Source organism: Ascaphus truei, chromosome 9 (assembly GCF_040206685.1).
Source record: "Ascaphus truei isolate aAscTru1 chromosome 9, aAscTru1.hap1, whole genome shotgun sequence".
NCBI classification, from domain to species: domain Eukaryota; kingdom Metazoa; phylum Chordata; class Amphibia; order Anura; family Ascaphidae; genus Ascaphus; species Ascaphus truei.
Window position 1 is genome coordinate 41,952,418 of NC_134491.1, and position 23,838 is coordinate 41,976,255.

Below are 23,838 nucleotides of genomic sequence, written 5' to 3' on the forward strand. Positions count from 1 at the left end.
TTCAATCCATATTCATTCTCCTAATAAACAGTGATTTGTTCTGTTGCTACAAGCCACTGCTGACCCTTATTATTTTAAGGACATCTTGGACTTTCTCTTTGCCAGTAACAGTCATGCGAGAACCCAATCTTTATAGAACACAATGGGGATATGGGAATACCCTTGAAATGCTAATGGTGATCTATATGAAACACCTTCAGCAGTGCGGAAATCAGGAGACTTTAACATTGATCATTCAGCTTCATGTTATGTACACTGCTGGTAATTCCCTCTGACAGGATACAGAGCCCGCTCTGGAGAACCAGCTGAAACTCCCTTGCAGGCAGCAGACATGAAATGGGACAAGTAACACTGGAATATGTTAGCCAAAGGACAACCAGCCTACAGCCCAACCCTTGCACCAGCTGCTGCTCACTTGGAATGTAATGTCCAATTTTAGGATTGAAAGGAGCTTCTCCGGCTCCTGGAGCTGAACTGTGATATGTCTCTCCATGGTTCACGAAATACTTAACCGCGATGTCACCGGCATTCAGTTCCCACCAGAGGAAACAAAATGGTGGTTTCAACCTCCCGCGTCACACGGGCCCAAAGGAAGCGGCAACAAATGACGGCTCATATGATGTAAAACCACAATTTAGTAACTGGTATTAATAGTGGTAATTCCAGTATACCAGTAATACCAGCAATTTCAGTACGCCAGTAATACCAGTAATACCAGTACACAAATAGCTTGGTTCAGCTCTGGGACCCCCTGGATCCCATTCTATAAAAAAAGGGGGAATGAAATGGGTGGGATTGCTGTTTTGTTATATGAACGTACTTCTCAATCAGCCATTAGAGAACAGTTACAGCTCCTACTGGGTACGAGGCATCACACCCCCTACTCCCTCCTCTGTTACTACATGAAACAAAGGACCGGACCGGCAACCCACCCTCCTTTGGCTCCTACTGTTAAACTACCAGTGCCTCTAGGAAGTTACACGACCGGCACATGTCAAACATTGAGACAATGCGGCAAAGTATCAAACAAAAAAAAGTGTGTTTTGCTCATAACCATATAAAATGTAAGAATGTGACTAGTAAAGTCAGGTTGTTTACCAGGAAGGGTTTAGCACAAGGGCAGAAGGATGAAATAATGCAACAAAGACACAGAATTCAGTACGTTCCATTATAATATGTGCGCAGAGTAACTGTACACACCCCCCACATCACAAACGGGTGCCCATATAGGTAGGCACTGTAACAAAGTACAGTACCGTGGCACATCTGCACAAACACATGCCAGGCGAATGTCTCTCTTTGCATCAGGTCTGTTCTAAAATGACTTTGCTACCTGAAACGATTCACATATAACAAGGTAATTTTATGCATGTTCTTCATAATAAGCAAAATACTAGTAAGTACTGTAGATTAGATTTCAATAGTGTTTCTGATGACTTTTATTAATTATTGAATCATTTAATAAATTATTCAGCTACATCCTGCAGTTTGCCGCATCACCCCGAACACCTAGGATTGAGTCTGTTGCATTGGTTTCTTGTTCTCCGTTATTAGTATATTGGCATGAACGATATGCTTGTTAGGTTGAATTCACGTGTTGATCTGCCTGGAAGTAGAATAGTTACAACGTTATCTCGCCCTTTGTACCATATCTGTTGTGATGCTTTATCAGACATCCTTCTTGTCTCGTGTGACTTTTCACAATTGGATTTAAGAACTTCAGAGAACATTTTAATTCCAAAATTAGGCAAAGTAACTCCAAACAAAGCGTTTCCATACACCCATCAGATATCACCAGAGATGGATGTAGAACTGGACAGCAGATAAGAACCATTTGGCCCACTTACTATTGTCCACTCAGTGATGACACCTCGGAACCCTACAGAGCCATCGGTTTGTCATACTTAGAAGAGACTTGTGTCTATCCCAAGCAGTTTTTCATTCCCTTACTGTACGGGTACTCAAGCTCCCCCCCCCCCCACCAAGTCAGGTTGTCAGGCTATCCCTGCTTCAGCACGGGTGGCTCAATCAGTCCCTGCTTCAGCACAGGTGGCTCAGAGGTTTAGTCTTTGACCTGTTGGGGGGCGGGGCTTGAGTGCCGGAGTGGAACACACCTGCCTTACTGTATTGGCCTCACTAACTCTGCCGGTTCCATGAATACACCACCCTCCCCTCTCACTCACGCCACCCTCCCACTGCCGCCACCCTCCCCCTCCCTCCCACTCCCGCCACCCTCCCCTCTCAGGGTGTTCTTGACGCCCTCTGTAATTTTAATACAGACATACAGACACCTCACATAATAGTACAGAATTGGGTTCCCACATTTTGGATGGCTTCCTCTGAAAAGGGCTTAATATCAGATGTATTTTGTTTATATAATGTGTGATTGATTTGAGTTTATCAGGCAATAGGTTGTGTTTATTTATAAACGTATAGTTTCCAGAGCACGAGAGAATAATGGATAGAAAGAGCTAGGGGAAAATGCATAAACGGTGTAAGCTCCGGCTGAGGATTCAGCTGATTACATTTTAGTCACTATCGTGTCCTTCATGAGATTAAAACATGTTTTTTATTTTCTTTTAGTTAGTATTACAGAACACAAATAAGTTTGAAGGTCACAACTTAAAGTCAATTCCTCCGAAGTACAGTCATACACAGCACAATCCCACAGTCCCCATTTCATTCCCAAAGCCAGATACGGCTTATGTTGTCACAACATTTGTCATTGAAGAGTGACAACAATCTGTTCCACCCCCGTTCAGCAGAGCCCCACAGTATCATTCTCAGCCACCAGGCCGGGGAGACCCGCTGCCAGCTGTCTGCATGTAGGATCTGTCAGTCGGTGCCTAAACGTAACTATTTTCCTTATTTATGCTCCGCAGTTTTACTGTTCTTAAAACACATTTTTGTATTTACGTGAATACTGTTATTTCCGTAGTACACCCCATGTTACTCTTTAACCTGAGCCAGAGTCATAATCTTCTGCTTGAGAATAATCTGCTGCTGGGGAATGAGAAATCACAAGCAGAGGATAACAACGTCTTGAAATGAGGATAAGACGCAGCAAATTAATTCTGAAAGGCAAATATTCTTGTCCCCGAAGGAAATGTATTGTAGGGAGAGCGCCAGCCGGGTCAGAACACTGAACACATGGATGTTCCTGGGCTCAAGTAGCGAATTATAGGAACATTTAGACGACCAACATCACTCTTATCAAGAACAGAAAGGTACAGTGATTCCAATAGTGCCCGACATACTCCACTGCCATAGAGGGATTAAGGTCCCTATTCCATGTACTGTGAAACCGTCTTCCTAATGCTGGGAAAGATGTCAGCTCCATTCAGTTGGAAGAAGAGGAAATCTGAAATCTTCCTGAGCAAGGGGAGACAGTCACCGCCCATTGGATATGGGAGTAAGGCGGAGATTCAGTATCCGGTGCGGATTTACACATTGCAATCCCACATGAATGGCAGATAACACAGCGCGTTAATCCGTGCTGCAGGTCTGAGTCTCTCGCAGAGCATGGACACTTCCAGTATCACAGAAATATGGCCCAGACTGGCTTCTGCTCCTAGTCTTTTTCAATTGTGTACATGAGATAGACTGGAACAAGTATTGCTAGACCTGGTGATTATTGTAGCTGCAGAGAAGTTAAAGCTGCAGTTCTAACGGCCATTAAAAAAAAAATCCCTTTAATATGTGCATACAATCCACACAATGATAAGTAATGAGCTAAATTGCCAATCGATCCATTCTGTGATCGAAGATTCGGCTCGGGGGTTCTCTAAATGGCTGTCAGTGCAGCAGAAGAGGACCAAAAATGCAAAGTTCTGTGTGGAAGATCATGTGACCAGGCAGTCACTAGATACAATTGGTGAACTGCTAGAGAGAGCAGGGCTCAAAAAGGGGTGTGCCAGAGCCTGTTTCAGAAGAGGAAGGGGGTGTGACTTTGTAAATGGTTGCTACAGAAACAAAAAATGTTTCTTACATTATAATACATAAAAAATGTAATTCAGAGTTGTTTAAAAATAAAAAAAAAAGCTACAAGTATTTTCTCACAAAAAAACCCCAAAACCCCACACTTAGGATATTGCTCGGTCTGCAGCTTTAATGGTGCTGATGGATAACTTTGGCCATTTCCAGCATCATTTGTAAACAGGCAGAGCAGATTAGGGTTGCATCAAGTGGTATACACACTGATGAAACAAATTAAATCACTCTTAAATTGAGATAATTGATGGATGCGTATAAATGTAATTACCAATCAAGTCGATGGTAGGTTACAAACCTCGGTAATCACAGAGGATGTCCTTGGGAAGTGGTCGTTTTCGTTATTTCTGATGTGTCCTTGTGCTAAACGCACCATAAAACCGTCTAGATCTAGAGTGACAGGCTCTGCTGTTCAAACCCATTCATTCCAACAACTGGGAAAAATATGAATGATGGTATTATTTCTGTTCATAAGGCTTCTAGTATACATAGCACTGTACACAGCTGAACAATACAACAGACACACAGTAATTTATGTTGCAAACATCTTCTAATCTGCACCTGAGGAACACAGAGAATAAAGAGGCTTGCCCAAGGTCAGACAGAGGCAGCACAGGGCTTTAAGACACGTTTCCCACTTGACATGCAAATACATTAAAGAAACAGTCCAAATTTCCAGGGTAACATGTTTCTATTATGCTGAGTGTCTCAGCACAGCTGTAATTATTGGAGCTGCCCTGATATGTAAACAGAAGAAGCATGTTGGACTCATAGTCGTGGTTACTCATAATACATTTGCTTTATATTACAGCGTGTTCATTTTCATGCCAGCTGCTTCAACCACAAGGCTCCACACATTCGTACACGGTGATAATCACCTTGGTTCCAGCAATGGCTTCACACACAAAAAATGGACATACAGCAATAGCATTCCAAGAGTGATATTTAAAAGGTCACTGTCTCTTATTAATATGTGAAATGTTTATTAGAGCCATTATGTACAGTTATGAATAATGCTGAAATTAACAGTTTGTTGCCTGTCTCATTAATCCCAATAGAGTAAGAAACGCCTGCTTTGCAATGTCTGGCAATGACATGGTTAACCATTAAATAGTGGCCAGGAATATATTGATAGTGTTATGTTATATCAAGAAGTAATTGTGTAGTGTGAGTGCTAGGAGTGTAATGGAACAGATTCTTACCTAAAACGTCCTCATTGATTCACACAGAACATGCATATGCTAATAACTGAAAAAGTATAGCCCATTAGACATGAACTCATTGTGGTCCTTGAATGAAAAGAGAACTGGCTGGAATATTTTGGCTTGGAAAGCCCTTCAGCCACGTTTCCTTTCATACAGAGCCACGTATTCAGATGGTGCATACTATTATCATCTGTGTCGTGAACAATTGCTGAAATACCTCCAGGAAATCACCAGCAAGCATGAAAAGCGTTCACATCTCGTGTCCACCCTGTAATAAAAAAACCTATGTAACCGAACAATCAAGATACATTAAGGCGATTGCACAAAATCCTTAAGAAATTAGGCAATTTGAACGTGTATTTTAATTGACTAAAAAACATAACCTTAATATTCCTGTTTCTCACCAAACAGAATTCTCACTTAGTAAATACAGAAATACACTATTCATTTGGAAAGCTTACAAAATGGTTTATAAGCTGTGTTGTAGAACAGAAATGTTGCCTGACGTGGATTAAACACGGCCCGTGGCATTCTTGAACCATGAAATATGAAGGATAATCAGGGAAGAAAGATAACGGTAAGCAACACTGCATCCAGAGACCCGCAAAGCATTAGACTAAGGCCCTGCACCCTCAGTCAGCGTGCCCGCACTGCAGACAGGCGGCGCGCTGACAGGCAATTGACCGCTACTTGCGGTCTGTAGGGAGCGGAAGATACAAATTTTCTGCCTCTCGCGCATCACCCCTTCCTCCTCCCGAGCCGGCCAAAAGTTAACAAAAAAAACCGGGACACACACCTGCAGCTCCTTCCCTGCTCCCCTCCACTCACACACACAGGCACTCACTCACACACAGGCACTCACGCACACACAGGCACTCACACACACACTCAGGCACTCACCCACACAGGCAAATACACACGGGGGGGAGTGAATCGGAGCAAGGGGGAAATCGGAACGGGGATTGGGCAGAGGGGGGAAATCGGAGCGGGGGGGAGCAGAGGGGGAACTCGGATTGGCTCCCTTGCGTGTCACGTGACGCGACACTCGCCGAAAACACAAGCTCCTTGTAGCTCAAGCCGGAAGGAGCCAGCGGGGACATCCAAAATGGAGGCAAGCATCTGGTGGCCCGCGGCCGCAGCGGGACCAAGGCCTTACTGTCACCTCCCAGGGACAGAGCCTGTTTATCCGTATCCAGCGTTTCGTGGCTGTCTGCCACGCATCCGATATGCAATGCTGTGTATTATCATTACAATGCCATTTGTTGGATGGATGAGGTAGATATATTAGTCAATCTAGTGACATTTACACTACATGGAGATTACGTTAATTGCCCAAACAGGAAGTGGCATTGCTTCTAATTGGAGAACCTGGTCCAATATAAGCCCGATACCAGCTCCTTGTGACCTTGAGCAAGACGCGGCGTGGCCTAACTTAAATGGGCCTGCGGGTTAGTGACGCTTGGCCATGTGTCTATTTGGGGTTCAGGCATTCCATATTATTGGGGGTGTACTGGGCAGCACCCTGAATATGGATATATGATACAACAAGCTGCCTCAGTTGCATGGAGTGTATGATTCTAACCCGGGGTGCAAGTGGCACATCCTAAAAAAACAAAACATTTATGGGGTTTATGAAGCTCGAATTGTTGCGCGAGAGAGTAAAATACCGACAAACATTAAACACACAGTATTCCCATTAGAGGTATTTTAGGTACAATCAGTGTCAGACTTCCCGTTATGCCCGGGCCTAAAACAGGAAAATTTGGGGGCGGCAAAAATTTCCACTCCATATAATTTTGCCGTGCTCTCGGGCTTAATGGGAAGGTACTTGCCTGTGTCGGCTTCCACCTTTCTGCCGCTCCTGCAGACACCCCCACTCTGGCGTCACTGACGCAATGCAGCAACCCGTCTGCATACATTGACACAAAGGGGCGCAAAGAGATACAATTGCCTCCTGTATTTGAAGCAGTGCCCCAATTTGCGAGTTGCCACACTTAGTAGATATCTCCCATACAACTCTAATAAATGTAAGTAAATATCTCCCTGATTGTTAGAAACATGTTCCTCAGAATGTCCCTGACTACAACACATCACTGACCCTCAATGAGTCCTCCCCCCCACCAACCTGCATGTGCCCCCTCCCCTCCACCAACCTGCATGTGCCCCCTCCCCTCCACCAACCTGCATGTGCCCCCTCCCCCCCACCAACAGCCATGTGCCCCCTCCCCTCCACCAACCTGCATGTGCCCCCTCCCCTCCACCAACCTGCATGTGCCCCCTCCCCCCCACCAACAGCCATGTGCCCCCTCCCCTCCACCAACCTGCATGTGCCCCCTCCCCTCCACCAACCTGCATGTGCTCCCTCCCCCCCACCAACCTGCATGTGCCCCCTCCCTCCACCAACCTGCATGTGCCCCCTCCCTCCACCAACCTGCAAGAACCCCCTCCCTCCACCAACCTGCATGTGCCCCCTCCACTCCACCAACCTGCATGTGCCCCATCCCCCTCACCACCCTGCAAGTACCCCCTCCCTCCACCAACCTGCATGCGCCCCCCCCCTCCACCAACCTGCATGTGCTCCCTCCCCCCGACCAACCTGCATTTGCCCCCTCCCTCCACCAACAGCCACGTGCTCCCTCCCCTCCAACAGCCATGTGGTCTCTCCCCTCCACCAACAGCCATGTGCCTCCCCCCACCAACCTACATGTGCCCCCTCCCTGTGACGATAGAGAGGATTTGGCCCGGGATTAAAGGGGTTACACCCCCATTTGGTCACCCTCTACTCTCATCAGGGAAGGAAGGGGTTAACTGGACTGAGGTCCAGTAATGTGTTTTGCCTTGCTTCAATATCCAAATGTTTATTCCCCTGTATAAATGTATTGTTTCTGGGCCAGTGTGTGCACCACACACTGTGGCTTATGGGGTTAATGAGCTACAGTTTAAGAAAATAGAAATGTGGTGTGTCTTTTCAGAAATATCTGGGCTTCAAAAGGTTTGATTGAAGTTTGGGTGTGAAAAGGTACAGAGGGGGTTTGGTGTATGTTAACATATATTGCTGTGAGACAGCTAGGACAGGAGGTCTGGGGCATTGGGTGTGAAATCTAACACCAGGTGACAAATGTCCACTACCCAGGGGTCCCTGCTTCAAAGGATGTATTGATGGGGGCCAGGGGTGCGGTTACGCAAGCAGATATCAGAATGAGTGACCTTATTAAATATAAGAATATTATGAGATGTCCTCGGCTGAACGTGCTAAAAGCTACATATGTGTATTCGTGGGACTGATTCGCACATAACGATTACAAACACATGATGTGTAGCAGGTCCTAAGTGACAGATATTAATATCTCTCTTAATTTTAGTATTACACGGTAATATTTAGTCTCATTGGGAGCGTCATGCGTGCCGGAATGTATTAATATGTCTCACGTGCCAGTAAGTATTACTGAACTGAAGTTATGAAGTTATTTAGATAGGAAAAGCAGTTTTTAAACGTCCTGGGTGGGAGGAGTTTTACTCTGAGGAAAACTCTCAACCTCACCACAGATTTATGAGAGGGGCTGGGTTTAGGTTGTGTTCAATGGGAAATAACTGTATAAGAACCAGGCTCAGCCTACGGCTATTGTCTTTTCGTGTCTTGGGATTATGAAGATTGCTGTATGAACTGCCAGTCTAGATTTGACTGTTTCATCATTCCATCTTAAGTGAGTGTCCATATTTTGTCTGTTATTTGTATATCTTGTGTGTTCACCTTTTTCAAGAAATGATATTGAACACACAGTGTACAACATATAACACAAGATATGGCACCTCCTCACTGTTCCCCTATTTGTGAGAAGCATTGCCTCCAGAACCAAAGTGCCGGCCATCCGTCTGACTGGAGCCAGGCACCGAGACCGGAGGAGTGCATCAAGTCGGCGCGGGGACCAGCAGCCGGCAAGGCTGAGAGAGAGGCAGCGATCGGCGAGCATGAAACCCGGCAGGCTGAGCAAAGATCCACAGCTGCAGCCACTGTAACCATCAAACCGCCCGGAGAGCAGGGAATGGACCCAGCTCCGGGACGGCAGAGACTTGTGGAGGGAGCGGGTAGTCTCGGAGACCACAGAAGTCTTGCACCAGGAGAGGTAACGGCCGTTGCGGTGGCCCGTCCATTTTCCCTGAAAGAGCTAGCACTGGTGTGTGTGTTGGGCAAAACATGGTTCCCGGCGAAGTGGACCCAGGTCCTGGCGTCGGTACCACACCGACCCGCTTATCCCCTCCCAGAGCCCGGTGCTCAAGCATCTCCACTCTGGACTCCGTTGCCCCTTACTGGGGTTAGTCCACCGGTGGCGGAGAAGCTCCAGCAGGCGCTGCGGCACTTCCAACAAATGGGCCACAATAATGCCCGGTGCCCGGACCGTGCGTGGTCGGGCAAAAAAGCCCCTCAGGGCCAGCGCTCATGAGCTGCGGAACAGATGACCCAGTTAGCGGCATCTTCTGATGGCTCCCGCCCAGCCAGGGCGACAACCCTCCTCGGGACGTCTCCTGGAGAACCTGGATGGGCTGCATCGGCAACAGCGGCGGAGAGTGGCGGCCATCCACCTGATCCCGGCAGAGAACCGGCGGCGGCGGAGAAGAAGCCGCCACTCCGGCATCCTGCCGGCGGCAATTTTATTTGGGGGGAGGGTTGGGGTGTGTGGGAGGTGGGTGTTTCACATTGTTTGGCAGAGTCGGCGATTCCCCGCGATGACCGGAGCCCCACAATCCACGCCGGCAACCCTGCATCAAAGCCAGGTACTGCTGCAGCAGCTACCCGGGGCTCGCCCATGGCGGCGGCGGCGGAAGAGCTGCGATTCTGGCAAAGTGCCGGAGCCCTTTCTGAGTGGGGGGAGGGACAGGGATTGCGGGAGGGGGTTATGTTACCTGGTTTGCATGGAGCTGTGTTTCTCCACAAAGACCTGGGACCCCGGTCCTGCATCGTTCCCCCTGTGCCAACCCCGGGCGCTGCTGCGGCGGCAACCCGTTGCTTCCCGGCCCAGATGATGCCGGTGGCGGCCACTCTGGTCCCCCTGCAATCGGGACCAATGAAGGCGGCGGTCTCTGCGGGGACCAGCGAGGTAAGCCAGACCAAGTCGCAGACTCACCCTGACTCCAGGGAGGAGAGTCAGGGGTATAGCAGAGCAGCAACAGGTGGGCACAGGGCCAGGGCAGGTAGGGTCCCTACAGGATAGTGACATAGCTCTTTCCCAGACTTGGTTGACAGGAAAGCGACGGTCTGTGCTTGATAGCTGGTCTCTTACTGGTGCAGAGACATGCCAGCCTCTGGGCAGTGTGCAGCCTGGTCTGCAAAGGGGCCCCTTCACCATGGACTTGGTTCACCAGGCACTGGGTGGGGGGCAGAGGGAGGCAAAGGAGAATACCCGGCGGCCACGGTGGAGCCCTGCTCCGCAGGATCTGGACTTCACTATCCACTGTGGCCAGGACAATGTACTGGACAATGCCGGAGGACAATTTTGCCAGGCCAACCCCTCAGGACTTATTGAGTGCTTCAAGGGTGCCAGTGGTGTCCCAGTGCCAGGGAAGGCAGCTGGGGCACCAGGCACCCATTGAGCAGGGGAGGTGTGACGATAGAGAGGATTTGGCCCGGGATTAAAGGGGTTACACCCCCATTTGGCCACCCTCTACTCTCATCAGGGAAGCAAGGGGTTAACTGGACTGAGGTCCAGTAATGTGTTTTGCCTTGCTTCAATATCCAAATGTTTATTCCCCTGTATAAATGTATTGTTTCTGGGTCAGTGTCTGCACCAAACACACACTGGGGCTTAAGGGGTTAATGAGCTACAGTTTAAGAAAATACAAATGTGGTGTGTCTTTTCAGAAATATCTGAGCTTCAAAAGGCTTGATTGAAGTTTGGGTGTGAAAAGGTACAGAGGGGGTTTGGTGTATGTTAACATATATTGCTGGGAGACAGCAAGGACAGGAGGTCTGGGGCATTGAGTGTGAAATCTAACACCAGGTGACAAATGTTCACTACCCAGGGGTCCCTGCTTCAAAGGATGTATTGATGGGGGCCAGGGGTGCGGTTACGCAAGCAAATATCAGAATGAGTGACCTTATTAAATATAAGAATATTATGAGATGTCCTCGGCTGAACGTGCTAAAAGCTACATATGTGTATTCGTGGGACTGATTCGCACATAACGATTACAAACACATGATGTGTAGCAGGTCCTAAGCGACAGATATTAATATCTCTCTTAATTTTAGTATTACACGGTAATATTTAGTCTCATTGGGAGCGTCATGCGTGCCGGAATGTATTAATATGTCTCGCGTGCCGGAATGTATTAATATGTCTCGCGTGCCAGTAAGTATTACTGAACTGAAGTTATGAAGTTATTTAGATAGGAAAAGCAGTTTTTAAACGTCCTTGGGTGGGAGGAGTTTTACTCTGAGGAAAACTGTCAACCTCACCACTGATTTATGAGAGGAGCTGGGTTTAGGTTGTGTTCAATGGGAAATAATTGTATAAGACCCAGGCTCAGCCTATGGCTATCGTCTTTCGTGTCTTGGGATTATGAAGATTGCTGTATGAATTGCCAGTCTAGATTTGACTGTTTCATCAATCCATCTTAAGTGAGTGTCCATATTTTGTCTGTTATTTGTATAATCTCGTGTGTTCACCTTTTTCAAGGAATAAATTATATTTTATCATATCTAAGTCTCGCACCAGTTCAACCCAGGTATATTTGGTGTAAATTACAACCTGTCATAAATTACCCTGACACTCCCCTCCACCAACCTGCATGTGCCCCTCCCCCCACCAACCTGCATGTGCTCCCTCCCCCCCACCAACCTGCATGTGCTCCCTACCCCCAACCAACAGAAATGTGCCCCTCCCCCCCCACCAACCTGCATGTGCTCCCTCCCCCCCACCAACCTGCATGTGCTCCCTCCTCCCCACCAACCTGCATGTGCTCCCTCCCCCCCACCAACCTGCATGTGCCCCCCCCCACAAACCTGCATGTGCTCCCTCCCCCCCACCAACAGGCTTGTGCCCCCTCCCCCCCACCAACCTGCATGTGCTCCCTCCCCCCCACCAACCTGCATGTGCTCCCTCCCCCACCAACCTGCATGTACTCCCTCCCCCCCACCAACCTGCATGTGCTTCCCCCCCCCACAAACCTGCATGTGCCACCTCCCCCCCACAAACCTGCATGTGCCCCCTCCCCCCCACCAACCTGCATGTGCCCCCTCCCCCCACAATGTGCATGTTCCCCTCCCCTCCACCAACCTGCATGTGCCCCTGCCCCCACCAACCTGCATGTGCCCCTGCTCCCCACCAACCTGCATGTGCCCCTGCCCCCCACCAACCTGCATGTGCCCCCTCCCCCACAAACCTGCATGTGCTCCCCCCCCACAAACCTGCATGTGCTCCCTCCCCCCCACCAACAGGCATGTGCCCCCTCCCCCCCACCAACCTGCATGTGCTCCCTCCCCCCTACCAACCTGCATGTGCTCCCTCCCCCACCAACCTGCATGTGCTCCCTCCCCCCCACCAACCTGCATGTGCTTCCCGGCCCACAAACCTGCATGTGCCCCCTACCCCCCACAAACCTGCATGTGCCCCCTCCCCCCCACCAATCTGCATGTGCCCCCTCCCCTCCACCAACCTGCATGTGCCCCTGCCCCCACCAACCTGCATGTGCCCCCGCCCCCCACCAACCTGCATGTGCCCCCGCCCCCCACCAACCTGCATGTGCCCCTGCCCCCCACCAACCTGCATGTGCCCCCTCCCCCACCAACCTGCATGTGCCCCTCCCCCCCACCAACCTGCATATGCTCCCTCCCCCCCACCAACCTGCATGTGCTCCCCCCCCCACAAACCTGCATGTGCTCCCTCCCCCCCACCAACAGGCATGTGCCCCCTCCCCCCCACCAACCTGCATGTGCCCCTGCCCCCCACCAACCTGCATGTGCTCCCTCCCCCACCAACCTGCATGTGCTCCCTCCCCCCACCAACCTGCATGTGCTTCCCCCCCCCCACAAACCTGCATGTGCCCCCTCCCCCCCACAAACCTGCATGTGCCCCCTCCCCCCACCAACCTGCATGTGCCCCCTCCCCCACCAACCTGCATGTGCCCCTCCCCTCCACCAACCTGCATGTGCCCCTGCCCCCCCCAACCTGCATGTGCCCCTACCCCCCACCAACCTGCATGTGCCCCTGCCCCCCACCAACCTGCATGTGCCCCCTCCCCCACCAACCTGCATGTGCTCCCCCCCCACAAACCTGCATGTGCTCCCTCCCCCCCACCAACAGGCATGTGCCCCATCCCCACCAACCTGCATGTGCTCCCTCCCCCCCACCAACAGGCATGTGCCCCCTCCCCACCAACCTGCATGTGCTCCCTCCCCCCCACCAACCTGCATGTGCTCCCTCCCCCACCAACCTGCATGTGCTCCCTCCCCCCCACCAACCTGCATGTGCTTTCCCCCCCCACAAACCTGCATGTGCCCCCTCCCCCCCACCAACCTGCATGTGCCCCCTCCCCCCACCAACCTGCATGTGCCCCTCCCCTCCCCCAACCTGCATGTGCCCCTGCCCCCACCAACCTGCATGTGCCCCCGCCCCCCACCAACCTGCATGTGCCCCTGCCCCCCACCAACCTGCATGTGCCCGCTCCCCCACCAACCTGCATGTGCCCCTCCCCTCCATCAACCTGCATGTGCCCCTGCCCCCCACCAACCTGCATGTGCCCCCGCCCCCCACCAACCTGCATGTGCCCCCTCCCCCCCACCAACCTGCATGTGCCCCCTCCCCCCACCAAACTGCATGTGCCCCCTCCCCCCCACCAACCTGCATGTGCTCCCTCCCCCCACCAACCTGCATGTGCCCCTCCCCCCCACCACCAACCTGCATGTGCTCCCTCCCCCCCACCAACCTGCATGTGCTCCCTCCCCCCACCAACCTGCATGTGCTCCCTCCCCCCCACCAACCTGCATGTGCTCCCTCCCCCCCACCAACCTGCATGTGCTCCCTCCCCCCCCAACCTGCATGTGCTCCCTCCCCCCCACCAACCTGCATGTGCTCCCTCCCCCCCCACCAACCTGCATGTGCTCCCTCCCCCCACCACCAACCTGCATGTGCTCCCCCCCTCCTGCATGTGCCCCCTCCACCCCACCAACCTGCACGTGCCCCCTCCCCCCCCCCGCCAACCTGCACGTGCCCCCTCCTGCATGAAGGGAGCAGCCCCTCCTCTCCTCCTCCCCTCTCCCCTCCACCTATCTAGGGACATGTGGCATTGGAGAAATGGAATAATAAACTCACAGTGAGGGGCAGGCACACGGTGCGCTCGCTGGGCTGAGGACTGGCTGCAGCGCGCAGGGGACAGCGCACAGGGAGGAGGTTGCGATCACGCTTTGCGCCCTGGTGCTGATTCTGCGCTTTATTTAACCTGCACTTTTTGTTTTGTGTTTGCCCTTTTTCGCAGTTTTCAGGGTGCAAGGGGTGCTGTTACCTTGCTGCGAGGAATCCCACCTTGGCTTTGCCCTGGAGGTCTGTGCTGGGGACTGTTGAAGGCTCACGTTGGGTGCAGACACCTCAGGGTGCATGTGCGTCTGGGGCGCTAGTTGTGCAGCAGAGCGGCAGGGAGAAGTGCACGGGCTGTAGCGCAATGCAGCCCAGCTCGGGTGAGGCTGAGATATGAGACATGGGAGCCCACCCGAGCCCCCTCCTCACTGCAAACTCCCCCTGGGGACAGGAGCCTGGAGTAGTATGTACCCGGAGAGGCAGCATGTGAGCGGACGCCAGGAGCACCCCTGAGGGTAAGGCGCACACAGCAAACACTTTGGGGGTAAGGTGCACACAGCAAACACTTTGGGGGTAAGGTGGGGGTAAGATGCACACAGCAAACACTTTGGGGGTAAGGTGCACACAGCAAACACTTTGGGGGTAAGATGCGGGTAAGGTGCACACAGCAAACACTTTGGGGGTAAGGTGCGGGTAAGATGCACACAGCAAACACTTTTGGGGGTAAGATGGGGGTAAGATGCACACAGCAAACACTTTGGGGGTAAGATGGGGGTAAGGTGCACACAGCAAACACTTTGGGGGTAAGGTGCGGGTAAGATGCACACAGCAAACACTTTGGGGGTCAGATGGGGGTAAGGTGCACACAGCAAACACTTTGGGGGTAAGATGGGGGTAAGATGCACACAGCAAACACTTTGGGGGTAAGATGCGGGTAAGATGCACACAGCAAACACTTTGGGGGTAAGATGGGGGTAAGGTGCACACAGCAAACACTTTGGGGGTAAGATGGGGGTAAGATGCACACAGCAAACACTTTGGGGGTAAGATGGGGGTAAGGTGCACACAGCAAACACTTTGGGGGTAAGATGGGGGTAAGGTGCACACAGCAAACACTTTGGGGGTAAGATGGGGGTAAGGTGCACACATCAAACACTTTGGGGGTAAGATGGGGGTAAGGTGCACACATCAAACACTTTGGGGGTAAGATGGGGGTAAGGTGCACACAGCAAACACTTTGGGGGTAAGATGGGGGTAAGATGCACACAGCAAACACTTTGGGGGTAAGATACAGCAAACACTTTGGGGGTTTGGGTTCGTTGCCCAAAAAAACAAACGCCAATTTGTCTATTTTTGCTGCATTACCAAATAACACATATTTCTATCTATTTTACCCTTTTCAGGTGATTTTCTGTTTTGAAAATCATCACTTTTTGTTTTCTGATGTTTTTTTAATGGTATCCGCCGTGAATCTGACCTTCTTTTTGATGCTGTGACAGAGCACAGATACATGTCATTTTTAAAATTGATTTATGGAAACATGGCACTGACTGGAAGGAATATTGCTTTTGATGCCCGACAATTAAAAAAAAATTAAAAAAACAACTCATTCTTATTCAATTAGCTGAACGTGGATGATAGTGAGTGGTGCGGAGTATCACCAGTTTCGCTTACGGTGAATGTAATGAGTATGATAAGTTTGCCACGCACTAAACCAGCTTCAACCTCACAGTAACTGCCAAACTTCTCCTCAACATATTGTCAGTGAAATGGTTAACAAACTTCTAAACGCACTTTATATGGAATGATTCTACTGTATATGTTACTGATGGCTTAGTTAGCGCACTGCGGGCGGGGGGGGGGGGGCGCCTCTGCATACACCCCTGCGTGTACCCCTGTGTACACCTCTTACCCCATTTACATTATTGCATATAAAGTAATCAAGGAGTGGCTAGGTACAGTATGTGCCAGCATCTCACAGCATTATTACATCCCATCAGGCACATGAACGCACATTTAAGTCACTTGCCATGATGTTTGCCAGCACCTCTTGTTTTGGCACTGCTAAATAGTCTTCTTTTTAAAAGAAAAATTACATTAGAAATCGGTGATATTTTTCAATATGATGTTTCTTCCTCACTTGGAGCAAAAACTTTAATTGATCCCAAAGTTTCATATTACTCCCTGTCACTAATATAGCGAGAGAAATATTGAACAGTGTGCGGGTATCCTGGATGCAGTCCAGTCAAATGTATTTATTTAGTGTCATTGAGTTACTGTATGCAATTATATAGCTTTTCCCTATATATCCTAATTGTGGAGGAAATGCAAGTGTATGGGCTATGTACATTCTGCACTAAAACAACAAATACTGTACAATCATTGTCGTGTATGCAGGACCACTTATAGCATGATATATATATTTTATATATATATACACATATATGTGTGTGTGTGTGTGTGCGTGCGTGCGTGCGTGTGTGTGTGTGTGTGTATAGCATGACATACTTATTTTATAAATATATATATATATAAATATATATATATACTGTATATATATATATATATATATATATACCTATACAAACATACATACATACACTGTTAGCATGACACACACACACACATATATATATTGGCAAATACATTATAACCAATAAATATGACTTTATGACTCCAATCTGATCACTGTAAGTTTGGAACCGTAATCTTTCATTAGGTGAGTAAAAGCCTTTTACTAGCTTCAGTGAATAGTACATTGTGTCGTATTTGTCACTGCGAGACATCCACACAAAACTAGGAAACATGTAAATAAAAAAAAACAATTCTGATCATGCTTAACAAATGGTAGCAACGGTGTTACATGTCTGAGTGCTTTCATTGTATTTAGTTAAAGTGGTAATGGGGTGAGTGGAACCAGCAACATACAGCTTTCCAACTGCATTACCGGCCCACTGGAAATCAAAGAGTTAATGGAGCACCATCCTGTTTCTGCTAGGTGATGGGTATTACTTCCAATGTTACCCCTCCCCCAATATTAAGCACTAGTTTCCCAAACAAATGCTGTTAATAGAAACAATTTTCTAATGATCCCTAGAGATACTCTGCTAATTGCTAATAACCCCTAGAGATACTCTGCTAATAACCCCTAGAGATACTCTGCTAATAACCCCAAGAGATACTCTGCTAATAACCCCTAGAGATACTATTCTAATAACCCCTAGAGATACTCTTCTAGTAACCCTTAGAGATACTCTGCTAATAACCCCTAGAGATACTCTGCTAATAACCCCTAGAGATACTCTGCTAATAACCCCTAGAGATACTCTGCTAATAACCCCTAGAGATACTCTTCTAGTAACCCTTAGAGATACTCTTCTAATAACCCCTAGAGATACTCTTCTAATAACCCCTAGAGATACTCTGCTAATAACCCATAGAGATACTCTGCTAATAACCCCTAGAGATACTCTGCTAATAACCCATAGAGATACTCTACTAATAACCCCTAGAGATACTATTCTAATAACCCTTAGAGATACTCTTCTAATAACCCCTAGAGATACTCTTCTAATAACCCCTAGAGATACTCTGCTAATAACCCCTAGAGATACTCTTCTAATAACCCCTAGAGATACTCTGCTAATAACCCATAGAGATACTCTGCTAATAACCCCTAGAGATACTCTTCTAATAACCCCTAGAGATACTCTGCTAATAACCCCTAGAGATACTCTGCTAATAACCCCTAGAGATACTCTACTAATAACCTCTAGAGATACTATTCTAATAACCCTTAGAGATACTCTTCTAATAACCCCTAGAGATACTCTGCTAATAACCCCTAGAGCTGTTGATAGATAATATTCTAGTAATAACACCACACATGTTTTGGGGCCACATCAATAAGTAAGCGTGGAGTTTGCATGGGAAAGATTGGTGTCACTCAGAGACACCCAAGCACCCACACACAATGGGACTTGTGTCCCTATCTGGCGGAGGATTCTGTTTGCATTATGCATCTCAGTCTGGGAGGGGATGTGCTTACACTGTATTTACCAGCGGAGTTTGGGAACGATTTTGCAGCATCATCTGAAAGAAATCACTTAAGAAGGTGTGGGGAAGGGCAGAACATCCGAGCAGGTGAAGTTTGTGCAATATGATGTTATCCGCTCACAAGCCGATACAGCCATCATTCCCCGGCAGGTCAGCAGCACTCAGCATCTTGTGACAGCATTGCATAGAAATAGGGATCCCTGAGGCAGGAAGGACTTGGCTCCCCAGCATGTGTATTTGTATGGAACTTGATATCTGTGTAATTATTGTTTTTGTCTACGAATATTTATAGGCTGACTAATGCGTGTTTTTTTCATGCTACATTTTTATTGTATAAATAAACAGCAGACACATGCATACAGTGTATATATATATATATATATATATATTTATATATACACAGTTTTTTTCATACAAAATATATATACAATTGTGTATTTGAACTTATTTCTTTAAGTATTTGATGGCCCGTCAATAAGTCTAAAATATTCAAATAGGTCTTTTGTACGTGTGTTTGTCTTGTGTATTGGGTTTATCAGTATATACATACATAATGTATAGCAGTGTAGATATTTCTGTGTATCTGATTAGCTTTGTTTCCCGTGTATAATATATCCCCGTATTTATGTTTAGTTCCATAGGGTGTGAGCAGAGCTAAGAGGAGTTATGCAGATCAGGGATGTGTTCCTGCCCTGCTCTGTCTGGCCGTCTCTCCTGCTTCACTCTCTGACAGTACCCCTCTTTGGATTCCTCCAGGTAAGGCACAGATGTGTATTTGTTTATTATAGCGCTATAAAATATTCATTTGCAATGTTTGCGGTGTAGAAATGGATTGAGTCTGCTCTTGTGAGCGTGTTGCATTATTTAAATTGAAAGTTTCTGCAGTGTAAGCAGTGCAGCAGAGGGATGGGGGGTGCATGCTCTGGGTATAGGTCTGTTACTGTCTCTCTTATCTAAACTGGCCACAAGTTTAACCCCTTCAGCACCTGTCTCTGTAATATGTTGCCTCTCCAGGCATTAAAAGGATTCAAAAGATCGTTTAAGAGACAAACCTGTAGGAAAAGAGTAAGTGACTCTTAATTATTTGAGCCACACTTGCAAAGATTAATCATTCAAAATAGTTATTTTCAATATATGCAGAATTTCTTTTGACAATACAAATGACTGTACACAATGTTACGCTCACAAACACATTGTGGAATACTCAGCACATAAGCAAGAAACTATAACCATGGAAGTGATAAGAATCCATAGATGAAGTACCCTTTTGGTATCAGAATAACAAGGCAATCTCACATATAATCAATTCACCCACTTGGCACTGTAGTAAGGTACAGGCATACCCCGGTTTAAGGACACTCACTTTAAGTACACTCGCGAGTAAGTACATATCGCTCAATAGGCAAACGGCAGCTCGCGCATGCGCCTGTCAGCACGTCCTGAACAGCAATACCTGCTCCCTACCTGTACCGAAGCTGTGCGCAAGCGGGGAGACTATAGAGCATGTTACACATGCGTTATTTACATCAGTTATGCACGTATATGACGATTGCAGTACAGTGCATGCATCGATAAGTGGGAAAAAGGTAGTGCTTCACTTTAAGTACATTTTCGCTTAACATACATGCTCCGGTCCCATTGCGTACGTTAATGCGGGGTATGCCTGTATACACACAATAAAGTGTCCAGACACATACAGTACAGTATATAATATAGCGTGATGAAATGATGAATGAGATATATCTCAAGGACTCACGTATAGTGCAGCATCCTTGGGTGGTATTCCACGTCCTCAGGTACAGGTGTGCTTCCGTCTTTCCTCGAGTACAAAAACAGGAACAAAAAGACACAGCACTACTTCACAATAGGATAGATCAAAAAAGGAGAGCGTTCCCAAAGTGGAAAAAAGCTAATTTATTAGAATCATGGAGAAAAAAACAGCATACACAGGCAGGAGGCTCACACCTACACGTTTCAAGCGTTAGCTCTTTATCAAGGTGGAACCTTGACCTTTTTGACCTTTTTTGATCTATTCTATTGGGAAGTAGTGCTGTGTCTTTTTGTTCCTGCTTTTGTACACAATGTTAACCTGACAATAACTGTTCTATGTAATATGTATGTGTATGAGTATCTGTATGTGTATCAGTATGAGTACAGGTAGTCCTCGTTATCCAGCGTTTCACTTTACAACGAATGGCACATCCAACGCTTTACAATGCCTCCCTATGGGCCGTTATCCGATGCCGGAATGCGTTATCCAACGCTCACCGCCACTGATTAACATGGGACTCGCTTTACAACGGTTTCACTATCCCACGCTACTCCCAGAACGGATTCATGTGTATGTGTATCAGTATGTGTATGTGTATCAGTATGTGTATGTGTATCAGTATGTGTATGGGTATGAGTATGTGTATGTGTATCAGTATGTGTATGTGCATCAGTATGTGTATGGGTATGAGTATGTGTATCAGTATGTGTATGGGTATGAGTATGTGTATGTGTATCGGTATGTGTATGGGTATGAGTATGTGTATCAGTATTTGTATGGGTATGTGTATCGGTATGAGTATATGTACGTGTATCGGTATAAGTATATGTATGAGTATGTATGTGTATCAGTTTGTGTATGTGTATCAGTATGTGTATGGGTATGAGTATGTATATGTGTATCGGTATGAGTATGTGTATGAGTATGAGTATGTGTATCAGTTTGTGTATGAGTATGTGTATGAGTATGTGTTTGTGTATCGGTATGTGTATGGGTATCGGTATGAGTATATGTATGAGTATGTTTGTGTATGAGTATGTGTATGAGTATTAGTTTGTCCATGTGTAGGAGTATGTCTGTGTGTACATTTATGTGTATGAGGACACAATGCTGTTGAAATAAATAAAAATGCTATAGCCGGTACACCTTGTATTAATAACCAAACCCTGTCTTTTTGTTTCTCTGCCATACATGCATTGCAGACCCCTCTGGCAGCAAAAGGTCTAAGAACATTTGTAAATATTAAAAAATATATATTATTTTCAACCACTCATGGGAAAAAAAACTAAGATGGATTGTTTCCGTAAAGCTCTGAAAATGAACAGAAACAAATTACCTTGAAGCTGTTAGATAAGGGGCAGCCGACTCCGGTCCTCAGGGGCCACCAACAGGTCAGGTTTTCAGGATATTCCTGCTTCAGCAGAGGTGGTCCTTGAGAACGAGTTGGCCACCCCTGTGTTAGATGGTCAGTTTATGATATACATATGAGATTATCCACAAAGCTTCCAGATATATTGTACACGGTACAGTGGTCTAGTGTCACATGGGTATTGTTCCCAGACGCTCTGTATATACGGGATTGTCCCTTATTTCATTGACGTGTCCCTTTGTCCCGGAAAGGTCGGTCAGGACGCATAATGATCCGTATTTTAGCGCGTTGACGTGAAATGCATGAACTTAAAATAACTGTAATGAAATCAGTGATAGAAATGTAATAGAATTGTACTCGGGTGTCATAATTACCTTTCCCGACAGATGACGCCTTACTAAATGATTAAAATAATAAAGTTAGGACACTTTACGCCTGTAGGCGTTTCTTTTTCTCCCACCGCTACTTGTTAGTTCAGTGGGCTTTTCCGTGCCCAGCCAAGCGCAAAGATGATAAAAAACAAAGCGGGAGATTTCCAGCTGGAAGCGCCAGTCATTGTGATGTCACACATTCATACGGGATTTCTACGTCCCGCATTATAACTAAATGGCGCGTACCCCCATGTAACACGCTGCGGAATGTGCTGGCACGTCACAAATAAACGATAATTGTAAAGTTATGGCGACCACGGGATTCGTGAAGGTGTATTCTCATAGCACCAAATCCGAACGCAATGAGAGATTTAAATATTGTGCGTTTTGTTGTGTAACGGTAACATATACATTCTATACCTTACATTTGTATTTTAAATATAATTTTAGTCAATTTATGCGGGAAGCCGTAAAAATGGCCGACTCAGTAGGGTGTCGGTTTCCTTTTAAGTTATAAGGTAAAAACGAAGGGGTAATTCCCGAAAGTGTGAGGCGCTGGGTCTTGTGAGAAAGACTGTTCAGATGAATGGTCTCACCTGAGTCCGATGGTTATAATACATATTCGTGCATGGAATATTCCAGGAATCGGCATACTTTCTACCTCACGTAACTGTTAGATAAATAAATAAAACATTCCCGTTAGGAAGGTGAGTGCTCTCATTGTCTCTCCCTATTTTTAAGAGTGGCGATTCTGATTCAGATTTTCTTTGCTCATCAAACTCTTCTTTCTGCTTCGATAAAGAAATGTTTATGCAGCTCACTGAAGAAACCTTCCCGTACTTTCTATATTTAACACGCAGTGTACACTTGGTCAGTATTTATATTGTAGCCTGTTATTTTTAACTATCGTCTTTTTTTTTTATTTGCCAAGCCTGCACTATTAAGAGCCAATAAAACAGGATCATTTGTTTAAATTCTCATTAAACATGTACTAAAAACAGCATTTAAAATATATACTCCCAGCACACCATAAATTGTGATAGAGACATAGAAATGCAGAGTTTGGCTATAGCCAGACGCACGCACACGCGCACATACACACACACACACACACACAACAGCTGTGAAGATGCATTGATTGTTATCACAGTTGTGTAGTTTGGGTTTTACAAAGCAACTTAGAGTGTCAGCTCTTCGGGGGAGGGACTCCTAATGTTACTTTTATGTCTGAAGCGCTTGGTCTTATTATGTGTTATATTATTATTTTCTGTGTATTACTGCCGCGGCGCGCTGTGTACAGGGATGGGCGTCTGGGCTGCCAACAGCTTTCCTATGGGGTCCTCTGGACAGCCTGCGAGGCCCCCACTCTCACCCCTCTATTTCTCTTCCCTCTCTCTCGCTCACTCTCCCCATCTTACACTCTTCCTCTCCTTACACCCCCGCGCCCCTCTCTTTTACTCCCTCCCCTCACCCCGCGCTCTCTTTCAAGCTCCACCTCTCTCTCTCACTCATCCCCCCTCTTTCTCCCTCCCCCTTCTCTCGCTCACACACTCTCCGCCACTCCTCTCACACTCTCCCTCTCCTCTATCACTCAATGCCCCACCCCCTCCTATCACTCAATCCCCCACTGCCCCCGCACACCTCCCTCCCCCCCCCCCCACACACATCCACACACCTCTCCCCCAGACACACAAACCTCTCCTCCACACACACACGCATCACCCCCCTCCCCACACACACACGCCTATTGCACGACTCACACACACCTCTCCCCCACACACACATG

The 23,838-nt window shown here is 47.5% G+C and overlaps 1 protein-coding gene and 1 long non-coding RNA gene across 6 annotated transcripts in view; one reads left to right on the top strand and one right to left on the bottom strand.

The window, feature by feature from the left end:
* Positions 1–1,486: 1,486 nt before the first annotated feature.
* Positions 1,487–22,674, bottom strand: LOC142502865 (uncharacterized). The gene is made up of 4 exons (XR_012803877.1): positions 22,649–22,674; positions 5,413–5,463; positions 4,289–4,424; positions 1,487–1,606 (listed from the first exon to the last, which is right to left on the bottom strand). It is a non-coding gene; the product is annotated as an uncharacterized LOC142502865 (long non-coding RNA).
* PRIMA1 (proline rich membrane anchor 1) overlaps positions 14,465–23,838 on the top strand; it is a 44,211-nt gene continuing 34,837 nt past the window's right edge. For 3 of the 5 annotated variants that reach the window (XM_075614468.1, XM_075614465.1, XM_075614469.1), the window contains exons 1-2: positions 14,465–15,000; positions 19,175–19,297. In XM_075614468.1, coding sequence (XP_075470583.1) covers positions 19,208–19,297 — 90 coding nt within the window. In that variant the 5' untranslated portion in view covers positions 14,465–15,000; positions 19,175–19,207. Of the gene's footprint in view, positions 15,001–18,283; positions 18,692–19,174; positions 19,298–23,838 lie in introns of those variants that run through there. The other 2 variants (XM_075614466.1, XM_075614467.1) reach the window with 2 other exon arrangements.